Source organism: Pomacea canaliculata, linkage group LG4, assembly GCF_003073045.1.
Source record: "Pomacea canaliculata isolate SZHN2017 linkage group LG4, ASM307304v1, whole genome shotgun sequence".
In the NCBI taxonomy this organism is placed as follows: domain Eukaryota; kingdom Metazoa; phylum Mollusca; class Gastropoda; order Architaenioglossa; family Ampullariidae; genus Pomacea; species Pomacea canaliculata.
In genome coordinates, this window is record NC_037593.1 from 22,699,853 (window position 1) to 22,724,706 (window position 24,854).

Consider the following 24,854-nt stretch of genomic DNA (forward strand, 5'->3'; position numbering starts at 1 on the left):
TTTGACATTCAAGTTTGTGCCAAAATAACCTACCCTTGTAATAACCTACTTATAATAAACTCTCAAGAAAACTTAAAAACATTTTTAATTCCACAACTTTTTTCAGAAAAATCATCACGGGTCAAAATTCAAGCCAATTTTTTAGTTGCACATTTTTCTTCCCTCAAAAAATCACTATGGGTCAGTAATTTATACATATACACTGTAGTTTTAATTCCATCATCTTTTTCCTTCACTGCCACACAGGAAAACCATGCAAGTTTTCTGAAAATGGCTGAATCAAACTCTGGCTATGTAAGCTCATGAACAGAAGGGTTTTAACTTGATAAAAAAAAGTACAATCAACAATTTTCATTTTTTAGGCATAAATTTCTCATCATACCATCCCCCAAAATACTGCACTGGTCCTGACCTGTCTCCTGCATTACATTTTTGATCCTTACAAAAGAAAGGTCAAAGATGGCAGCTGCTCTCTCCATGTCCTACAGACCTTCAGGGATGCTGCTGTAGTGCCATTAACAGCAATGACTCTCTACAAGTTCACTTTTACTGACTGCAGTTTCCTGACAAAACAAGTGACATCAAAAGACAAAAGTAACTTTTCCTTCTGATCATCATCATGATCAACAGCCCAAGGCAAGTGGATAGGGTTCTGTTGGAAGCAGTGCAACATGTTCACCCCACCACTCTAATAAGGATTGGCAAGCCAAGAATGAACCAAAATCCTGGGGACAGGTCAAAGGTCAGACTCACAATAAGGTGAACTTGCCTTTTCTACAACTAGCATCCGCCAAGCACTGCATGTGAGATGTGACACAATCCTTTAATAATAACTTTTGTGCTTAAGTTTATTAAAATCAGTTGTGGAGAGGATCTGATAAAGTTCAAGGCAGCAGCTGAAGGTCTACATATAAACTTCTAAAAGAGACAAAAGAAAATATTCAGTAAAAAAAAAAACATCCGTTAACCAGTATGTGTACACTAAACACATCTCCAAGGGAAACCATTAAATACAAATGAAGAATGCTTCCACCTTTCACACAACAAGTCAAAAGCCTTGAGCTATAATGAAGTAATACTTAAGGCAAAAGACTGCAATGCATAAATGCTTAAAAGCCTAAGCCACAAAGTTTCCCAATGTACCATCACCCTTGGATTTTAGATGATATTTTGATTTCATCTTTTGACTAATAGGCAATCTAATGTTTGGGTATTACTGCAGATTTTGTTGCCTTCCACTGCAACATCTGATTGTCATTTGACCGCCACTCACAATGCTTTTATATATCCCTAAAAAAGAAGTGCTTACAGGCTTTAAATGACTTCTTTCACTGACATACTTTAATTATGTTTCCCACTTATTTAGTGAACTAAATAAATGGTTAGAAAAGCACAACTATTTAAAAAATATTTTTAATTATGCAGAAATATGGCTGAGAAACCATTGATTTATCAGTGCTACCTCTTTGCCATAGGAAAGAGGTTATCAGCCATAGCCAGTTCATCGTCCACAATGGAGACATGCACTGCCATATTCTTTTATGTCAGATGTATGACACATACAGCAAATAAGCAGGAAAAACAATTCCAGCTGTTGTCATCAATAGTTATAAACTGGTGATCAGATGATCCATTCTCCTGCTACTGACTGAGAAGAAGACTCCTATTGCTGGTAGAAATGTGGGACGAAACACCCAATTAGAACCAGCTGTTATGTGGCAGTAAACAGAACTGGTTAAGACCAATATGACTACTGAGTGAAATAATGTAACAGAAGCTACAGAACTACAGTAACCTCAAAACAAACATAGGTATATATATATACACAGATTTCATCAGTGAGAGCTGGCTGGATGACACAATCAGCATAACCTGATTTATTTGGTGTGGCTGATGCAAATATCACTGCAGTGGGGCATCTGACATAGCAGTGTAGCTGCGCACACGTGAGAAGATCAAGGGTGGATATGCAGAACTCTTCAGGTCAAACTGAGCCACGGATTCATGTCCTGATGCCCTAAGAAAAGGAAAAATAATTTTGATCTGTGATCACCAAGACCTGTTATAAAAATTAAGATCATGGTGTCGTGGTAGGAAAATGATTGTACTGCCAGTTTTCATGACTTTGTCGGCATTTTGTTGTTTCATGACCTGGTTTCTCTCTGTTCAGCAACCTAAGGGGTTACTTGCTGTTTCATTGCTTACTGGCTGCTCCCCGTGCCACTGGCACACTTACTCCATGCCCTTACTTGCAACTTACATCCCCTGAAGGAACTACTCCTTTGACACATTAACAATATTAACTCTTTGACACAGCTGTATGAAACCTTCGCAATATTAACTCTTGTTTCTGGCCACTTTGCAGATTCTTTTCTTATTCTTTTGTGACTTTGCTACTTGGCAAGCTCAAAGATTTCTAATTCTGCAATTTGTTCTTCCTTATTTCTATTGCAAGATCCTGTATTTTACAGACTTTTACCTCAAGAATATGCAGTCTTTTATTAACCAGTCAAGTGAATGATGTGAAGAGAATCATAGCCAAATGTTGGAAAGCGATCTGGTCTTAGATCTATCTGTCTGGCCATGTTTTCTTCTGTTGTGCTGCATATAGTACAGGCGGTCCTCAGGTTACATCAGTCCCGAGTTTCGATGTTTCGTGGTTATGACACATCTCCCATTTACTGTATCAAGCCTTGTTTCAACTTAAGTGGTTTTGTGTCGTTAAAATTGTAACACGAACTTCATGTTATTCCTGTTTCATTTCATAATTCATTATTAAACGTTTTTTAGATGTTTTTTGATAATTACTGTGTTGGATAGTTGTTAAGATAGGATAAGTGCTTACAGTATGTTACTTACGTACAGTATGTACGTATGTTCTGACTTAAAGCGAAAATCGGTTTATGACGCGACGTAGGAACGGAACAACGTCGTAAGTCGAGGACCGCCTGTATTTACAATTCACAACTCACAAACTTTCGAACACACAATGTCAAAGTTTACTTGTGCAGAGTGCAGACAGAATAAGCAAGCCAGTTGAGACGACAGTGGCGTCGACGACCTGAATCTACCATTTCAAACTCCTGCAAAAAACATAAGTAGACAAAACCACATGCATTAATGCATGAATGCACACACACACACACAAAGATATCCCCACCCACCAATACATGCATGCACACAAACCCACATTCACTAACAAAAGTGCATGCACATGAAGAAGCGATGTTAGATTCAAGTACACCTCTTCATTCATTCCTGCACACACATAAGCATTTCTCTGTGCAAGTATTTGAGAAAGTGTGCACGGGTGTGTGTGTGTATACATGTACTGTATGGAAAATGGGGATGTCAGTTGGTACAGGATACGGTTTGTGTTTTTGTAAGGTTAGTTTGGATTAGGGTTAATGTGGAGGTTAAGGCTGCAAAAGTGCTTTGTGTTGGATCAGAATGTACAATATTTTTTATTTTTGGTGCTTTTCTAAAAAAAAAAATGGTCTTTGAGATTAGAGGAAGCAATAACATGCAGGAACTGGGACAGTGCTCAGATGTTGTATAATGCAAAAATAGTGATTTTGTAACAAATCTCACTTTCAGAACTGAGGAAACCATGGACTGCTTTGTGAGTGTGTCCTTAGTTTCTAAAAATACATATGCATGTGTATGCGAGAGAGAGAATGTGCTTGCATGTATTATGCATGAACAATTTATTGTTTGTGCTTGAGGGGAAGGAATGACAGATTCAAAAGCGAGATGTCATAATTAGCACTCACCACACTGTAAGTCTGATCTATGTCATTCTGGTTTGCTGGCTGTCGCCGCTTGTATCTTGTCACTGGCTCCATCAATTTCACTCGTTTGAGCACACAGACAGCCTGTACACAGTACCAGCACACTACACCACTGTCTTGTCAGCCAAAGTAATTGTGAGTATTAAATTTCATATTTACAACAAAACTGACATCGCTTAAGTAAACTGAAGGCATAACAATAATCAAACAAGCTGATATCAATCAAAAACAATGACAAGGTGACAAAGCTTAATCATGGGAATAACACAATACAACAAGAAACATAAGAATTGATTTAGCTGACATCATTGCCAAGCAGGCACTTGACTGGAACTCTCAGGGGAACAAGAGAGTTGGGAGACCAAACCAGTAGAGAGCGAGGCAAAGGACATCAGAACCACCTGGGCCCAACTAAAGGGGGCTACTGGCGAGGTGTTGTTGCGGCCCTAAGCTCCTCAGAGGAGCAACAAGGAATAAAGTAACTACTAAACTAAGTGATGTTGCACTAAGACCATGTCTTAGTAATGGCCGCCACCTTCATGACAATCACTAATCACACACTTGCAGACACAACTATATGTGCCACTATTATGCACACCCACATACAAAAATAAGGAAAAAAATTCTTCACCTTGCACCAATGCAGGTGTGCCACACACCCTACACACATACAAATACATGCACATGCATACACCACCCACAAATTTCAGTTCCATCACCGACTGTATATAGACATTCATGAGCAGACAGAAGTTGTCATGTCCTACATCACTTTATTTGAGGAACTGTGTATTCTAATATGCCACACCAAGTCCTGATCCATTGACAAAACCATCGTTCAAGGCTGAAATGCTCATTGGGTAAACAATATTTTAATTTTGTTGTTATGGGGATCTATTTGCCCCATGCTATAATCTTGAGAACTAGTGGAAACAGAACTTTCAATCAAGTAAAGATTTTTGGAATCTATGCCTCAATTTTAGGCTTAATGTGACATAAAAATTTAAATTACTCATGTACAATCCTTGCAGCCCTTAAAGGGTTTAGAACCACCATGAAGTGAATTTGGTTACAAATATAACAAATTATAAGCATTCACTTAGATTAAAGGATTTGGGGAAAATCTGAAGATAACCTAACCCTCTTCTTCTCCAGCTGCTGTTTCTAGACTTTGTTCACTCTAAGAATGACCAAACCTATTTCTAAACCTTGTTTACCCTAAGGATGACCAACCTGTAATCCTTCCAGAGAAAACCTGTATTCCCTGAGGAAAACCTGCAGTCTTGCCACAACATGAGAACAAAGATATGCTTCTATGCATTTCCCCTTTATGTTTATTGTGTTTCACATAATGATTTGTCAAAATTTAAGTTTGTATAAATTTTTTGGACAAAAATGGATTGCACCTTAAAGTCATGGATGAATGAAATACACTGAAGACAAAGTGGACTATACATATACATATGCATAAACATTAAAATACTGTGTTACCTTTGTGCTATAAAGTTTGTAATAACCAGTCAGAAGCCCTTGAAAGCGGTATGTTATTGTCCTCAGCTTGGGCAAAACTGTGCTTGGTTCTTCTGGGCTGCATACCATTAACATACTACCTGCAAACACAAAGTGACAAAATGTATCAACGACTGAAAATTGAACAAAATCTGCAATTTAATGTTTAAAATGCACCACTAACCTACTTCATGCTAGCTTGTTTATACTATTCAGTAACTCAAGCAATGTCACAAGCAGTTTAGCATCCTTGGCATTAACCCCGAAGAGAGACGGTTGTCAGAAACGAGCATAGTTGTCTGGCTGGGATATAAGGGAAGAGAAGTTAAAATAGGGCAGGAGCCTGCAAAGAAATTAAAACACAGCACAGATGCAAGAGCAGATGGGTACCCAATGCAGAAAACGAAGGAGAGGAGTGGCATGGTCCTGTTTCCTAGCTCTAAGCGCCAGATGGGCCGCAGAGTTCTATACTTTCTACGGTTTGTGAAGAAGGTATGCAGTCATATCTGCAGTAACAATGAATCCCAGATTCCTGACAGACGACGCAAAGGTAATGTTTGTTTTGCCTACCTTGATGTGATTTGGCAGACAAATGAGTCATTTCTTTTTCAAGCATATGGGGGGCTTCCACTTTATCATCATTGAGTCTATGTTTGTGACAATCCAATTCTTGATGTCATTAATACAAGGTTCTATGGTGCTAGTAGCAAAGTGGGATTCAGCTGGTGGAGTGGAGCAGTACAGCTGTGTGTCATCAGCATATGATGGCAGGCAGCAAAATATCTAAGCAGTCAAGAAGAAGGCTTATGGGTATTGGGTCTAAGTGGCAACTTGTTGGCTTAATTTTCAGAATAATCGGCCAGAGACTGGTGGAATGTTGGACAGAGAACATTGTGGGAAAACATCACAGAGATGCTGTCCAAAGATAATCGAATGTCTGATATCTTGCTCGCAAAATAATCACAAAACACTTGCTACAGTCTTGTCTATGACCATTTTATCATTATCTCAAGCAGTTATGTTTCTTAATTCCTTGCAAGACAACAATGAAACTGACTTTAAAATCAGTACTGTACTGTGCCAAGTAATAGAATGTGTCCTGTTTTCTCTGTTTGGTGAAACATGGCTGAAAGGATAATTCCTCTCTCAATTACACATGTTGAAACAGCTCTTTATGTCATGTAAATATATAAAAAGAACACTTACCGTCTGGGAAAAATCTCACATAGCGGTAATACTCAACCATGTGAAAAGGTCGGTAAAACTGGTCCATACCTTGCTCTCCTTGCCTAAAATATGTGGCACGGCTGATGTAGCACCCTGGAATGATGCCATCAATGTTTAACCGACTGTAATTTATATTTGTATTTGTCAGGAAATGTGATTTAATTTACATCATCTAGTGCAAATTTTAATATTGGGAAGGAAATGTGAATTATAACAGCAAAAGTTATCATGCTGGACTCTGAAAGATAGTACAGGCAGTCCTCGACTTACGATGTTGTTCCGTTCCTATGTCGCGTCGTAAACCGAATTTAGCTGTAAGTCAGAACATACCTACATACTGTACGTAAATAACATACTGTAAACACTTATCCTATCCTAACACCTATCCTAACACAGTAACTATCAAAAAACACATAAAATATGTTTAATAATGAAATGAAACACGAAGTTTGCGTTACGACGTTAACGACGCAAAACCACTTAAGTCGAAACAAGGCTTTATACAGTAAATGGGAGATGTGTTGTAACCACGAAACATTGTAACTCAGGGCTGCTGTAACCTGAAGACTGCCTGTACGGTAAATCTACTATTTGAAAAAAAAAGAGTCATAAAGAGAAGTGAATAAAGTCATTAGTTGTTAAAAATCTTCGCACAAGACACCTGGTTATAATTCTGGAGACTTGATATATGATACCAAGCTGTGGCACATATGATACCATGTTTATAAATAACACCGTGTGAGAATTGATGAGTGAAATCATGCTACTCATAGCTCATCACAGAATACCAAGTTTTGTGGCTGCAAATTAACAACAGAAAACTAGGTAACAGCAAACAATATTCATGAAGACTGGCTACAAAATATTATATTATGCTCAAGAAGATGTTTCGCAAAACATAAATGTTGTGACACAAAAAAAATCAAGTTATGTATAGTAAGGCTGCTAAAAACTTGACACACAACATAATATGAAGCTGCTAAGCACAGATTATCAAGTTATAATCTAGACATTAATGGCAGAGTATCAAATTAGTCCAAGATTTCTTACAGACTCAACTAGGTAACAAGATCAAAAGCATTTCACTGGATACCAAATAAAATTGGCAGGGTACTAACATTTCTAAAGAAGCATAAAAGCTCTTTGTAACGAATCTTAACTAAATTATTATTATGAAACTTACCATTAAAAAGCAAGTGTGGCCTGTCAAGATACATCCTACGCCACGTTCCATATTTCTTACTGCTCCCACAATTTTTACCCCAAATTCTGCAAGATTAATCCACATAAAAGAATATTAAAAAAATCCTCAGCTTACATTATACAAGGAAGGCTTCACAGATTTCTAACCACATACAAACAGAAAAATGTATGCATATATAAGTCACCTATTAAGATTTCTTACAAAATATGTTTTACAATTTTTACTTGTGCCTGGATATGAATCTGCATGGATGCGATAAAGATGGCCATCAGACTGAATGACATAATCTAGAGACTGTATCATAAAATGAACTGGTCCCTGATGAACACCATATCTAAAAAGAGAATGGACAGACATTTTCAACAGCCACTATGAATAGTGGGTGAGGTATAATTTGAACCATATGAGTGTTGTGCACTAAACCTCAAAAGTCCATGAGAGCAGTTTTATTAAAATCACATGGTAGATGGTCATGCTGCAGACACATCAGAAGAGAAAATAATGAGACATTTCCAGTCAGACAACTCAAACAGATCCTTTACCATTTGAACCAAAGCTGTCTCAGTGCTGTGATACTTATGACAGGCTGACAGGTAAGGCTAAAGATTATTAGCCTCTGCATGATCCATGACCTGCTGCATGACAATTCATTCGAGTATTTTCTGGGGGTGATTAGGAACAATAAGATTCTCAATGGAAAAGGGAGATTAGACACAGGACCTGTCATTGCTGGTATAAGCTTGACTAGACACTAAAACAATAGGCTCAAGGGAATAGGACTGTGTTCACAGGATTTGCTGGACATCTTTAGCCCTTTGGTCCTATGTACTCCTTAGGAATGGGTTTGAAATGATCTATTCAATCCAGCTGTCATACACCATATCAGTATTTATATACTTACCAATAACATCACATCAGAATTTGTTTTCAATTCTACCCCCACCCCCTCAAAAAAGTCACATAGCTTAATAGATTTAAATATATCAAATATATACATTTCTGTTATATCTAGACCAAGAAAACACGTACTTCAGACAAATTGCTTTCCAGAGATTTTCATCCCGAGCACAAAGGTAAAAACCACGACACACCTGTAAATGCAAATCAAAATAATTGCTTTCTTCAGGAATCTATATGTTCTTTTCACATACAGTTTAAAAATGTAACACAAATTAAAACAAAGATCTGTGATCATGTAAGACACGCCACGTGACCCAACAAATTACATATATAGGTTGAGACTCTAAATGAGTTTCAAATGTTCATTTAATGTTCATTTGGCAACATCACCTATATTTAAAACAAGATCTTATACTATTTATTTATTATTTATACTATTTATTAAACGAATGATTAACCAAACAAAGAATTTGTAGCTTAACACACAATGTGCCATGTTTTGTCTTAATAAAATGATGTCTGAGATAAACTTTCTATTCTCCACTCTTCCTGTAATATACACACCAAAAGACAACAAGTATTTTCCTTACTCAAGCATAAACTTAATTAATTCTCCCACCTCTGATAGCATTTCCAAAGACCGCACGTCCAGCTCTGAGGAGACCACCCAGTAAAAGATGTACATAAGTACCTCCACAGGTAACTTACAAATGTGTGTAGCCTGAATCATATAAAACAGGAAAATATGAATAAATCTAGTCAAAATAATTTGAGCAAGAGCTAGGGACACAAAAAAAGAGACCCGCAAGCGTAGCAGCTGATGGGTTGTGAAACCTTGTCTTTATGACAGACTTGCAAAGCCAATTAGAGTTCAAACTGTTATTAATGCAGTAGACTACAACTACAAACAGAACACTTTTCAGAGCTGTTGGTATGTATCCACAAAATTTTTAAGTACAATTTATAGTGTAAACAAAAAATGATTAAGATTTTAAGATACCCGCTGCTCATATGCAGGCTCACAGATGCTGCTGTTGCTAAGCCTGATATTCTGAAAGTGCATCACAAGATCCTCGTCTATCTCTTCACACGCACTGAAAAAAATGAAAGACATACAACATACTGTATTAGCAGTTTTCTTAGCAAGCTCTCATCACACAAAGTCTTGGCAACTTAACTGCTATCCTAGCAGACTAAAGTGGCTTAAGACTTGTCTATTATTAGTGCATTGTGTGCAAGTTTACACATGCATGTCATGCATAAGTACGTTTACACACATGCCCATGCAAATTCTCACACATGTTTCTGTCTCTGTGGCTGAAGAATTCTTCTTTACAATGCTATTACAAATAAAATAACTGTAAGTAACAAAACGAAAATGAATGATTTTATCAGGACATGGCATGACCTTTAAAGGAGGAACATCTGTACCTGATCCTGCAAGAACTGTAAGAATTTTGTACTACACCATCATATTGTAATAGCTGCTTACCTGCCATCCATTGAACTTTCACTGTCTTGTCTCTCTGCAATATGCACACATGCGCATGTACACACACACACGTATACGTACTTATCAGTATATATATTGCAATTGTATTTGAATGTCCTAGTTATTACACAACATAAAATCAAAGACTAATTCAGCAAGAATAAAAATTTCCTACTAATCTAATATTTTATAATATTACTATTACATCTGCTATAATATCAAAAGTGAAAATTCAAAACAGTCTCCTTCTAGTCCCCTAGACAGATTAACATTATCTGCATTTTCAAACAAAATATTTCAAGAAGGGACAGACAGAAAGAAAAGAGAGTGAAATCCCTTCACACACCTCTAGGATTTCTGTTTTGAGGAAAATCAATCTTGAACTCAATGTCTGGCACCAGCTGCATAGCATGTCTGTAAAACTGCACAGCTGCAAGACATTGGTTAGAAAATATACAGATAAGCTAACACTCATATGCTTACAATAAAACAATATAGAAATTAAATATTAAAATTTCACTCTTATACCTCAATTGTTCATAATAAAATCAAAATAAATCAATAAATACCAATTTTCTAGCCTTTTATAAGTTGATATGAATGTATTGTGTGTACTGTGCAGATGCATGTGTGTGTCTATATATAAACATCCATACACACACAACAAAGAGAGACAGAGAATATGTATGAACAGACAAAGCGTGTAGTATAGTTAGTTATCTTTTGATCATCAACGTAACCATTGACTGTATATTGCAACCAACTCCATCATTTTTCTCTGCCATTTGGTGGATGCTGACAGGTTCTTACCTTCGTACATATGGCCATTCTGTTCAGCCTGCATGCCCTGCAGAAACAGCTTCTTGGCCTGCAGCAATGAAAACAGTATACTCATACCAACCACAGCAATGAAAACAGTATACTCATAACTGCAGCAATGAAAAATGGTAGATGGAATTATAGCATTCAGCAAAACTGTGAATGTGTCTTTCCCAACATAAAAGTCAGTCACTCCTAAAAGAGTGTGATATTCCCCAAAGCATGTGAGCTAAAATGTATCCAGTTTTGTGAACAATGGCATTCCTAGAATGTATATGCTGGAATAACTCTGTCTGAAAACCCCTTGGGTAACCTGCCAGTCCCAAGACCAGATGAAGGAGGAGGGTTGGGCATGGGGCTAGCAATGTACCCTGTAAAACAACAGAAACCCCAAATGCAACACGAGCACAATGAGAACCTGGACAGGAAGATCCCTCTTCCTAAGGGCCTACGACGCGTGTTGGCAAAAGCCCTTGGGAAGTTAGCTCGCCGACCCATCTTCTCGCTGCCAAGACAAAAACCAGGATAGGGACTTGGAACATCAGAACCCTATACGAGAGAGGAAAATCAGCTCAGGTAGCACAGGAAATGAAGAACTATGACATCAAGTTCCTCGGCCTGTGCAAGACAAGGTGGAATAGCAGCAGCCAGACCAGACTTTTGGCAGGGGAGACTATCGTCTACGCTGTACATGAAGACCCTAGGTCAGAGGTGGGCAATTAATTTTCCCAAGGGGCCGCATGAGAAACTGGGATGGTTCTAGAGGGCCGGACTAATATAGTTAACTCAGTTTTACCCAACACTGTATATATAGTATATATACTGGCGGGCGGGCCAGCGGGCGGCCGGTCAGAGACAGGAGGCGGGCCGGCGTTTGCCCAGGTCTGCCCTAGGTGATCATGACCCCATACTAGGAGTAGCAGAACTGATGATACCAGAGGTTTCAAGATCACTAATAGCATGGGAACCAGTTTCCCCACGACTAATGTCAGCCAGGTTCAACTCCAAAGGAAGAAAGATCACCATCATTCAGTGCTGTGCACCTACCAACGCAGCTAAAGAAGAGGAAAAGGAAGACTTACAACTCCCTACAAGTGCTGGTTGATCACACTCCAAAACAAGACCTGAAGATCATAATGGGCAACATGAATGCCAAAGTTGGAAATGACAACACAGACAAAGGACACATAATGAGAAAGTATGGTGTGGGTAACTGCAATGAAAATGGTGAGCTGCTCACAGACATCTGCTTGTTCAATGACCTTTTCAATGACCAGAAGCAAAGTTTTTCCACACAAAACCATTCACAAGACCACCTGGACTTCACCAGATGGACATACAGAAAACCAGATCGATCACATCACCATTAATCGCTAGTTTAGAAGGAGTCTGCTGAATGTCAGGGTAAGGGGAGGCGCAGATGCAGCCACAGACCACCACCTGCTTGTGGCAACCATGAAGATAAAGCTGAGGTCTTTCCCTGACTCATCAGACAGACCTCACCACAAATTCAAAGTGCAGTTTCTTCGAGACTGCTGAAAGCAAGAAGAGCTCAACTGCGAAGTTAAAAACAGTTTGCACCACTGGAGGGACTGAATCATGAGAAGAACAACCTCAACAGCAACATGGGCATTCAGTGGACCTTCACCTGGCAATTGGAGGATCTGTTGTCCCAAAAGCAGCAACACGCACAGAAAAAACTTACTCGGCTCTCAGAAGAATCAGTGGCCTGACAATCACCATCAAGAAGGCAGAGGTAATGTAGGTCAAATCCACTCCAACTACATGGGGAATGTATTACAGAGTCTGATCGTTTCACCTACCTTGGCAGCAGACTAAGCAAAGATGAAGGTGCTGATGAAGATGTAAGAAGCCCAATAAATAAAGCCAGGCTTGCATTCCCCATCCTGTGACCTATCTGGAACTCCAAGGCTTTATCTCTACACACCAAGCTCTGCATCTTCAATGCAAACGTAAAGTCACTCCTTCTATATGGATCTGAGACATGCATATGACAAACACCATCACCAAGAAGATGCAGACATTCGTCAACAGATGTCTGGCCACATCCTCAACATAAGATGGTCTGAGAAGATCTTCAATGCAGACCTGTGGGAGAGAACAAATGAAAAACCTGCCAGCCAAGACTTAAAGAAGTGGAATTTGAGCTGGATTGGTTACACCCTGTGAAAGTTGGCGGACAATTTAACAAGACAAGCTGTGGGCTGGAACCCACAGGGGATGCGCAGGGTTGGGAGACCCAGACAGACATGGTGGAGATTGGTCCACAGCAAGGCGGAGGCAGCTGGCATGACACAGTCCCAACTGGAAAGGGACGCCCAGAACTGGATCTGATGGCATGGTGTAGTTGCAGCCCTATGCTCCACTGGGGGTGAATAGGAACAAGAAGAAGATATGCTGAAATGCAATGCAAAGACTTTGGCAGCAGCTTCACAAACAGAATAATAAATTTTCAGATTCTTTTCCATAGATTTTCAGGCAAACATATGCATCCACAGTTGATGCAATGAGAAGACAGAGTTGATTGTGCAGACATACATCAACAAGGCAACACACTGTACATTAAGCACAAACATTAAAACACTTACATCTGCATGCCTACATTAGAGATAACCATATTTAATACAAAATTGAAAAGAACCTTTTTTAAACTATAAATTCATCAAAGCAGTGTACAAAAAACTATAAACTCTCAATATTTATTTGCAAAAGTGAGTTGCAAAGAATGACTTTCATTGCAAATTCTCACAGAGTTTCTTCTATTTATTTTAAGATTTTTCCTTATAAAGTAACAAAGCAAGATGACTATAGTGTAAATATATTTGCTAAATTGTCATTGGTAATCTGAAGAAAATGAAGAGTTGCATGGTGTTGTAAACGACTCAATCATTACTAGGGTAGGCCAAAAATAATTTCTGTTTACATCGAAAATTCCTATAGGTTTTCATAATATTTTGACTTTAACATTCATTTTAAATGCAGAAACTTTTAAAAATTTGTGAAATTCTGAAATTTCGCAAACCTCTTCTTCCACACTCTTAGAGCTTCTCTGCTGCCCTGAATCTGAATTCTGTTGGCCTGCTGCCTGTAATTCATGCTGCCATTGTTCACGAAATTCTTGCAGCTCCTCTTGCAAACTTGCCACACCTTCCTTTAACATAGGATTATCTGCAGCACCTTCTTCGTGATGATCATCATCTTCAGTCAAGTGCCTCAGGGGAGCATCCTGAAAAAAAAAAGACCAGAGAGGGGTAGAATGTCAACAATAGGTTGTTGTGTTGCAATTCTCCGTCCACGGTTAAATATACATTTTCTTCCACTCCATGGAATCAGAATAATGACCTTATATGAGAAAAGGAATGAAAGGATAAAATAAAAAGAAATACATCATTGCCCTTTAGTGAAATTGATAAGTGATGGTACTGGTCAACGCCTACTAACCAGGGTTAGAGATGTTTCACAAATTTCTTTTCCTTAACAGATTAGTCATCCAGATCTAAACAATAAAACAAGTTTGTTTGTACACGGATTTAATTTTGATGCTGACAGAGATTCCAAAGCATGCAATATGACTTCACATATGCTTCTGATTTCATTAGTAAAAGGATGCATTCTGAACGAATTAGGATTCTCAGTCATGTATTTTTTAGAATAGTGTTCTCCTGTAAATCTTATAAAACTAAAAGCCGCCTTCTAAACTTCTCTAATCCATCTGTCATCACCATTGCCAACTGAGATTTCATTTGACAAAATATTGAAGTTCTGACCACTAGCTGCTGACTGTACTCAGCATGCTGGTGCTTAATTCTATGTTTGAAAGTGATTGTTTCCTCACTACGCTTTTATTAACGTACCATATTCTTAAATTTCGTTGAATGAAAGCCTTTAAAAAGCTAGTTCTCTGAAGGAAAAACACAGAACAGATGATGAAAACATTCTCGATCGGCTTTTCGCTGCCATCTTGCTAACTGGAGTCAAGAGTGCGCTGCCCCTGGCTGCTTTCTCGGGAGCAGACGCGAAGGGATCGGGCATGAAGAGGACGGTCAGTATATGTTTACGATAACAGAATCTTTATAACATTGATTACTAGACAATCAAGCTTTACAAACAAATATATTTGTCCACGTTTATATCTGCTCTCCGTATGTTATTTCGACAGTTTACAACGTTGCACATTAACCGTGTAGTTGAAATCTTTCAGTCTTGAATGAAAGATGAAAGTGAAAGTGCAGTCGATATGTAACAGCACATTTTGTGCTGACTATACAATTCAATATACTCGTTAGAGAGTCGATGGGTGCGGATATAGTAATGAGGATGGGATGAAAATCTTGCGAATTACATGCACGCGCATTAAACTAAACACGAAAAACGTTTGAAGAGATTATATAATTATATTTTGGACTGATGTTATAGGCTGTTGGAACTTCTCTTTTATTTTTCTATTATTAGGCCTCTTGGCGAAGCTGGCCCATAATAAGGACAAAGTCTACTCATAACAACAATCGAGTTGACATGTAACCGAATTTATCGTCCTTTGGGCGTGTCTTAAACGTGTATGAACAATGGGTTACTGTAAAGCTGTATATATAACCAGTTTCTCAGAAAAGATATATTTCATTGGTTTCTTTGTTGCCCAGACCTCAGCCTGCTTGGTACAAAAACTGCCCAAAGAAAAATAACATTTTGTTCTGCATTTAGTGACTTTTTTTGGGGGGAGGGGGGCTTTTTTAAAAACTTAAATGAGAGTATAGATCTAGTCATTGATTTTTTTTTAAAATATTTTGTACAGTAAATTGAGTTTGTGCACATTTTTGGCATTCTAGAGGTTGAAAAATGTTTTCATAATATTTTAATGAAATTTTATGTATAAATACTAAATGTTGGTGCAGATTGAGCTGGTTTTATGACAGCACAAGAGTGTAAAATGTCAGCTAATGAACTGAATGGTCTCCACAAAGATTTTCCAGTCAAGGTATGCAGCATCTGGATAAAATATTTTATGGTTTCATTATTTCCTAGATTTATAACTGTTAACTTTGCAAGAACCTATCCCTTTATTGAAATATAACCGTGAGTGTTCTTATCAGTGCTGGTCTCTATTACATTTGCATTCACATTATCTGTCAAAGGGTTTCTCGTGTGATGTTTACCAGAAAGATGTTAAAAAGTACAGGCGATGGAGAATATAACTCTCTTGACAGAGGCTACTGTTGTAATTTGGTTACTACACTCACTAAGCTCTTGTACAGCTTTGATAATTGAATGAGGCCCTCTTGAATGCTGTAGAAGAGATTTTATTAGGGGCGCCGGGTAGTGTAGTGGTTAAAACAATCGCTTATCACCACTACAGTGATCCGCTCAGGGTTCAGATGTCATCTTGGGACGCTCTCTTTATGTGACACCTGTCTGCAGGGCTGGGCTTTGAGGTTTTCTCGAGGTACTCCAGTTTCCTCCCCCTCCTTCTCCTGCGAAATCACCTCAAGGTGGAAGCACTTTCAAATAAAGCAACCAGCCAACCAGAAGAGATTTCATTGGTTTCATTGTTTGTCACATTTAGAACTGTTAACTTTGCAAGAACATTCCTTAATGGAAATGTTGAACATTGATTTCCCTTGAAAAAACTGCCTCAAACTGAAAAAGAATGAGTAGCATTGTAAATGAAACATCACAAGTTCTCATTTATGCCCACTGTGTATTCCCACAGATTGATGATAATTGTGGTGACCTGAAGTAGATATTTGAGCAAGATCACTATGAGGTCCTTCAGGTAGTGTTTGAAACACTGGTGCTTTAGGTGATTTTTAGTATTCTCATGAAGGTTATTGTGATAATTTTTTTTATTTTTAGTCTTTTTTCCTGGAATGCAGCATTTTGATGTCATGTGATTTGCATTTATAAAGGTCTGTCAAGTCAGGGTACTTTTCTCCATGTTAGGTTCTGTTTGAACTTGGTTCTGTTTGTGTTATTGAAATAGGTTTACATGTGGTTTATAAGACAAGTCTTAGGTTATTGTGTAGACTTATGGATGCCAAAGTTTGCATATGATACTTTCCAGCTTCTTTTGCCAGAGAACAAGCTAACCTATCTCATTTCAACTCTGTAATATCATTGTGTATTATAAGCCTTGAGTGTTGTGCCACTCAGTTCACTTTTTTCCAGTAGAATTCAGCTACAATAGCTATTGCATGGTACTATTTCACTTGTTCAATAGCTGATTCACACAGCAAACTTCCCCAAGTCAGCCCAGCTAGCAGGAATAGGTATCCGACTCCATAGAGGCTTGGGGATGATAAGGCAGCAAGGAAAGAGGAGATGGGCACAGTCCTCACATAAAGCTGGCCCCGAGAAAAGTGAGGTATCTAACACCTCAGCTCCTAACAATCTTAAAGGTTAGGGGATGACATTTAGCTTTACTGTTGCATACAAAAGTCATTCTGTTGCAGGTGGAGCTGCATATACACTTGGAAGGTGCTGTTAGGTTTCAGACGATCCTAGATCTTGCAAGGCAAGTAATCAATAATACTTGAATATATTTTCAGTTGAAAGTAAGACTAACACATAGAACTAATGAACAAAGTTATATATATAAGCCACACTTTCAAAGGAAAGAATTATATTTATGCCAAGCTATGTATCTTTAAACAGCTGGCATATCTTACTTGATTATATTTTTTTAAAAAGGAAAAATGGATATTTGCATATCTTCAAACTTTTGCTTCTTGTTTTGTTATATTGCTCAATAAGGTAGTAGTTATATGTTTAATGAAAAAAATCACTGTTAGGATGAGAACAATGGCTGATGTTTGTGAATGTCTTGATTACACCTGCAGCTTGAATGCTTGTTTAAATTTAAAACCGTGACTTACCATTCTTTGCCCCTTTACATGAATGGTTCTATGTTTTGACAGAGAGAAGAATATAAAACTGCCAGTACAGACTGTGGATGAGTTGAAACAGTTTATCTGTGTGCGGAAACCAGAAGACCTGACCTCAGCATTAGAAAATTTTTATATATTTGCACCAGCTTTTGCGTGAGTGACATTGATATCTGTGGAGGGTTTTGTATGTGTATGAAAACACTTCTTTATTTACAGTTTGTATGTGTGATGATCCCTGAATGTATAATCAGCAGACACCAAAAAGCATCAATAGCAACAATATGACATTGCAGGATGTGCGTCCATTAAAATTTTGAGGCACATTGTGGCAGAAATGGACCAAATATTCTAGCAGCTTGTACAAAATTCAGAGAGCCTGTGTGCTGTAATAATAGAAAACTCTTAATAATAGCTTTTATTTCACCAAGATTAGTTAAAAACTTGTGTAATTGTCAGATAGGTTAAAAACTTGGGTAATTGTTAGTGCTTCTCTGATTAGAAAATAATCCACACCAGTTTTGTAGATGTCCCATGACAAGATTGTATATGGGTTGAAGAAAACAGTTTGTGCAGATGTTGTTTGGTACTATAAGTACATTACTGTGGGCAATGTTTTGCAGTGGCTGTGCAATGGTGTATACCGAGTGGCCTATGAGCTGTGTGAAGATGCTGCTAAAGCAGGTATACACTACATGGAAGTGCGGTACTCTCCACATTTTCTCAGCAATTCGTTGGGTGTGAAGACATATGCACCCACTTGTGACGGGGTGTTCTCCCCTCATGAAGTTGTGAAAACTGTCAACAAAGCATTTGCATGTGGTTCTGAAGATTTTGGGATTACAGTCAAGAGTATCTTGTGCTGCATTCGGCATCATCCATGTGCATGTATGAAAAATTAAATATTTAATTGTATTTTTCTAATTATTATTTTAAATAATAAATTGAAACTGTTATAATTCACAGATATCATTATGCAGTAATTGTGAAGGGAAAAGATGCAGGTAACCTAATAAAAATTAAAGTAAGAACTGTGATGTGATAACCTTTTATGATCAGTTTCAAGTGCTTACCACATATTACAATATATGTCATGGTATTAAAAATCCATAAAAAGAAATCTCATATAAGAAATTAGAAAATCAACATCAAATAGAAGACAGTTCAGGTAAGGCAATAGATAGTAGGTAAATATGTAAACAAAGTTCAGATATTAAAACTTGTGGTCTGAAGCACTATTCATGAATTGTTTAAAATTATGATACCAAAAGTTTTAAAATCATATCAGTTATAAACTACTTTATTTTGACAGAATGGTCCTGGAATGTCATGGAGCTATGCGACGAGTTCTCCAGTGAAGGCGTGGTTGCCATGGACATTGCAGGTCCAGAAATTGGTGACATTGTGACAAAGCACTGACCAGACCATCCACATTGCTGCTTTTCAGGTCATTCTTCTTGACCTTTGAGTTCTGAGTTCGCATACGTATTCTGAAGTGTCATGTCTCCTCCTAGTCAGTTTTCTTGACACCAGGAAATTACATGGTTTCACATTCAGCAGCACTTTACATAGATCTTGAAGGCATAAATGTAACCAACACGTCAGTCCCTGATGACTATGCGTTGGGATGGGCTAGTCATACAAGAACAGAAGGATGGATATTGCCACATAACTGTAGATTTTATTCAGAGTCTCACTCGGCGGCCAGCCTGCCATCTCTTCACTCTCACTTCCAAAATCAAAAACCTCTTTCAATTGTTGTTGATTTTAAGGGAAAGTGCTTCCACCTCGAGGTTATTTCACACTGTGGGGGATGGGGTGCCTCTTTCAACCTTAAAGCTAAGCTACTTATACTATCTCTGTTGAACGTTTTAGAACCATCCACCCCCTTTTCCCATGGTCTCGTCACTACCTTTCCCAAGCCCCCGTCACGCCTGTGGACACCCCGACCCCACCCTGTCTGGTTATCCCAAGTGGCTCAGGCAACTGCATAACTTCTGGCTGTAACAATAGGTCCTGTAGCCAGTAGCCACGGGTGGGCAGTTTAAGACTGGCTATTACATACCCGGCATGAGAATGGGACAGTCCTGGGAGCTGTTCGACGCCTACCCTCTAAAAAACAAACACATAACTTAGTACACTACTAGAGTGCTACATAAATATTAAAGTTGAATTACTTGAAAACCTTAAGCCAGAATTTTAATACGATACCATACCTGCGTTGGATCAAAAAAGCTGTACAGAAGAGGTTGATAAATGCATTTCCACTTTAAAGACATTTTGGAATACTTGAATGCTAAACTATTATCAAAAAATTGTTTGTTGAAAAGCCTTTTTAACTGCAGGAAGCACAGAAGCGTGGTTTGGCCTGCATTGCACATGCTGGTGAAGCGGGGCCTGCAGACATGGTGAAAATGGTGAGTATTGTGGACTTTCACTCTAGCTAGTAGAGATCATGAATATGCTATGTACATGTTAAGCTTTCATTTTATTGTACAATGCCTTTTGGTGAAATAGGAGTAAATTCTGAAAGAGAAATTTTTCCTTTTTGACCAGAGATTGAAAGTTTATTAATAGTAATAATCCAATTGAAGAGCAGTCCACTGCACTCTTTGGTTTAAGCAATAGCTGCAGACAGAGTGGTTGAACAAGGCAAACAAATGACAGCAACAGCAAAGGACTCCATGAAGGTGGGAATATTGAGGAGAAAAGTGCAGTGATCTAGATGTCATCTACATTTTAAGTCCAAGAGATGATCTCTAGTGTAACACCAGCACAATAAACAAACGACTTTGGTTCACAGGCAAAGAACAAAGTCACTACAATTGAGCAAAGAAATCGCCATTGACAGGAAGGAGCAGCTGCATCTCCCACCAGATTATCAAAATAATAGAGATTTAGGATCAGTGGAGTAGTGGATCATTGATAACATCAAAATAGTCCAGAGTGGGAAGGATGGCATTAAAAAGGTACATTGGATGAAGAAGATGACAAAATCCAGATCTCACATCTAAACAATAAATAGATCCATGTAGATAAACATAAAAATGTTAAGAAAAGTCAAACCTCAACGTCACCAAACTCAATTTTATCAGTATTAATAGATCAAGAAGAGAAAATTACAGGATGAGGACCACTGCATTGACAATAAAACAGTACAGAAGCACAAAGTGCAATTATAAATATTTCATTTAACTAATGCTGCTTAACATGTGAATCACCTATTGTTTAGAAATACTGTTGAATTATTTGAAAAGCAAATTAGAAAGCATACAGTATGTTTTTATTTATGTGATAGAAACAGTTTTTAAATAACTCTTTATCTGAAGTCAGTGGAAAAGCTGGGAGCAGTTCGAATCGGCCATGGCTACAGATGTTTGGAAGATGAACTGTTATACCAAGACCTGCTAAAGAAGAGGGTGCACTTTGAGGTGTGTCCACTGTCATCTTTAATGACTAATGGTGCTCCAAATGGAAAGAATCACCCAATCCTTAGGTAAGATTAATTAACTCATTCAGTACAGGTGTATTTACACAAATGAAGTGTAGTTAAGAGTTCTTATTCACAGGTGTGAATTGTGTAGGGAGAGCTAGATATCTGATAATTTGGTGGGTTTATTTTGACTTTCCATGGCCAAAATATATTCATGGGATTTGTGTTTGTATGTATACAGGTTTGCAAAAGATGGTGCTAACTTTTCCATCAACTCAGATGATCCAACGTTGTTTGACAACTCTCTAGCTGATGATTATAAGTGTGCCTTGGAATTGGGCCTGACAAAGGAGCAGATTATTACTTCGGTATTCATTTTTCACATGCTTAAATCAGCTCTTCTCTGTGTAGTATATTATCATATGTTACTTTCTTAAAGTTTTCTAGTAAAAGCATTTCTTATTGATAAATAAGTAGTGTAAGCGCTTTCAGAAACCACACAAAGTTACCTCACTCATGATGTCATATTTACAGGGCTATCTCAAAAGATAGAGTGTTTCTAAAAAAATAAACAAAAGATAATCATAGCAGTAAATTTTTCATTAAAGATATACTTTTTAAACATCAGTTTTAGTTCAGAAAGCCTGTTCTTAACCTTAAATCTAAGATATTTTAACAAAATATATTCAGTGAAAAAAAAAAAATCATCACTGAGGGGGGAGGGAGATTGGGGAGAATATACCAATGTGTCCATGGCCAGGCACTCAGCAGTCACCTTCATGTTGTAGGGCTAAAGATGATAGCTGATACGGTTAGAAATGGTCCTATCAACTAATTGAATTTGTTAAATTTATATACCTTTCAGCAAGTAGAATGTACAAACTGCTTTCAGACAGCTGCATTATTATTTACTTTTTGTATTAACATTTACATTGCTAAAGAATAGTAGCATAACTACGTATTTATTCTTGATCAAAGCATGTCTTATACGCTATATTTCAGATTTTCAATGCAGCTCGAGCCAGTCTAGGTACTCCTGCTGAAAAAGAAAAGCTGTTGGCAAAGCTAATATCTGTTTACGGCAAATACTAGATGTATTTGCAGTACTTGGATCAACTTTAAAATCTTCAGCAACACTAACTACTATTCAAGAAGCTGTTCTCTTCTTGTTCTTTAAAAGTTTAAAGTATTCTTCTTAACTCCTGTGATATCTAGTCGGTTGTTTTAATTTGTCATTAGAAATATCTCATTATTAATCAGTCTTGTTTGTTTTTTGGGGTTTTTTAAACTGCAATGCACTTTTAAGCTTTTGTTAGAATATAAGCAACCAATTGAGATTACTAAAGGTGGCTAATATTTTAATAACTTCATAGCATAAAGGTGCACGTGTATTGTGCTTCTTTGTATTTAGACATTAATTTTCGTAAAAGTGAAAGCCATTAGATCAAAGTTAGGAAATTGACATTCCATTTAATTGCATAAAAGAGGTGACTGCAAATATCAAAGCAACCAATGATACATTATGCATGTGATACATCTGTTAAAAAAAGTGAAAAGAGCTGACAAGCTGAAGTCAACAAAGAACTGACACTAAGGCCAGGGAGATACGTGAAAAGTCTCCTTGCTGCTGGCAGACTTAAAAATAAAACATGTTTTAGTAACAACATCAAGGGAACAATCCTCTTCTCACTGTGTATCTGTGTTCATGCATCCAACAAGGTTGCGAAATTTGTTGTCATTCAATTTTTTTAAATGATGTTTATCTCTTTTCTGCCATTTTAGTTGGTTGTCTTCTGCTAGCTTCGGTCTTTTGTATGCTAAGTTTCTTGTTAAAAGGAATGAAAAGTGAAACAGCAAATTAGGCTTCAGTGATACCAGTGTTCTAATCTTCTTTGCTCAAAATTTCACCAATCAACTAGAACATGACAGATAATGCTGTTCTTGTGAAGTGGTACCTCCTGCATCACAAATTAGGGTCTGTTTTCCTTCAGGAAAGAGTATTGAAACAGTCTCCTGAAATTGGTTTAAAGCTATGATTGTAAGTAAACAGTTTTAGCAGTAATTGTCAATATCAAATTAAGCCAAACTTGATCTTTTACTTCCCATTCCCTTTTAAGAGTTTCAAGTGGCTGAAGACTGAAGTTCAAAGAGACCATGGTATTCTTGAGCCAACCACACTAAAAGTGCAAGGCATACCACTAGAAAATTGAGATAGCTTTTATTTCAAGAGCAGAGTTTTTCTTCCTCTTTTGGGGTGGGGAGGGGAGGCTTTTTTAATTTTCAATTGTTAGGAAAGTTTTTCTTTAAAAATACTATGTACACTGATATAACAATCACTATTTATGTACATATGAAGATTATCTATTTTTTATATGATTTTATTATTTACATGAATAGATTTTTACAAAACAATTTTCACTCACAAAATATAGTTGTATATCTGTGTATTTCTTTCATCCAGTTTATTAAGTTTACTTCTCAGAGAAAAGTGAGTGAGAAGAGAGATTTAATGTCCAACAAAGGCTACAAGCTATTCAATGATAGAAACCAAGATACGGCATCACACAGTGGTTACAGTTAATAAACAGTGGGCAGAGATGTGACACCCCTAAGTTTCACAGTGAAGTTGATTTGATTTAGTCAACTTCTTTACATCCAGCAAAGTAATTGTTAACATCATTCACTCAAACCAGTGCATGTAAATACAACAATAAAATTTTATCTTCACCAAGCGACATTGCACAAGGAAGATGGTTTAATGTTACCGAAAGTCGCGTTGTTGTACATGCATTATTATGTACAACGATTTCTTCACTAGGCACATTTAAGACTAGCCCACGGACAAACACAAATGTGCATATGGAGGCAAAGAGATATTTAGCACAGTTATGACTCGTCAAGTCGTGTCACATCTGTATTCTGTCAGGCCTGGATATGTATCTGAAATGAGTTGCGTACGAAAATATAAACTACTGCTGAATGTGAATGTCGGGACAACTTTGGTGGGGACGGTACAGAAGAGAACCAAGGAGGAAAGAAGACCAAAAAAAGGCTAAAAGCCGAGAGCTTATCGAAGAGTTTCTGAGGGATGGTGGTGTTGAATGCGGAATTGTAATCTGTGAAGAGTGGCGAGACTGCGTCATCCACTGACCGATTGGTCTGATAGGTGTAGTGACGACTTTGATAAGCTTCAGGAGGGAAGCAGGGCAAGTAGAACGATACAATTAACTGTAGAGGACTTTAGAGCTGGAAAGGCGTTTGGAGTAATGCGTGCAATGTAGAAAGAAGCAATAAAAGAGTGAAGCAGTCATGATGTTGATAGATGACACAACCTAGCATCATATCTTTACTATAAAAAAAATTGCAGCAGTCTGTCGCATTATTAGCATCATCGTCTAAAATTATTTTGAAAGGTAACTGAATCTGCTTGCGGGTAGCAGGTCAAAGAGGATATGAATCCTCATTGGTAAGATCATTACCCTCCAAATAATACACGAAAAGTGCCTCCAACATAATGTACACTTCATATAAACTATATCTTCATTGACTTCAGAAGACATTGTGGCATGCACTGTGGGCA

At 37.7% G+C, this 24,854-nt stretch overlaps 2 protein-coding genes across 2 annotated transcripts; one reads left to right on the forward strand and one right to left on the reverse strand.

Annotated features, from left to right (window-relative positions):
* Positions 1–67: 67 nt before the first annotated feature.
* On the reverse strand, positions 68–14,955 carry LOC112561386 (F-box only protein 9-like). The gene is made up of 14 exons (XM_025233864.1): positions 14,818–14,955; positions 13,986–14,189; positions 10,934–10,991; positions 10,470–10,553; positions 10,124–10,157; positions 9,632–9,725; positions 9,251–9,352; positions 8,761–8,822; positions 7,711–7,796; positions 6,507–6,620; positions 5,283–5,401; positions 3,774–3,875; positions 3,004–3,083; positions 68–2,017 (listed from the first exon to the last, which is right to left on the reverse strand). Exons 1-14 carry the CDS (start codon positions 14,818–14,820, stop codon positions 1,903–1,905), a joined length of 1,257 nt encoding a protein of 418 aa, XP_025089649.1. The 5' UTR covers positions 14,821–14,955; the 3' UTR covers positions 68–1,902.
* LOC112561691 (adenosine deaminase-like) lies at positions 14,937–22,949 on the forward strand. Its single transcript, XM_025234308.1, is given in 11 exon segments — positions 14,937–15,005; positions 15,856–15,938; positions 17,410–17,471; positions 17,875–17,997; positions 18,465–18,483; positions 18,486–18,723; positions 19,154–19,257; positions 20,187–20,258; positions 21,171–21,337; positions 21,516–21,642; positions 22,277–22,949. Coding segments are annotated over 10 exon segments (1,050 nt in total). The 5' UTR covers positions 14,937–15,005; positions 15,856–15,890; the 3' UTR covers positions 22,367–22,949.
* The last annotated feature ends 1,905 nt before the right edge of the window (positions 22,950–24,854 follow it).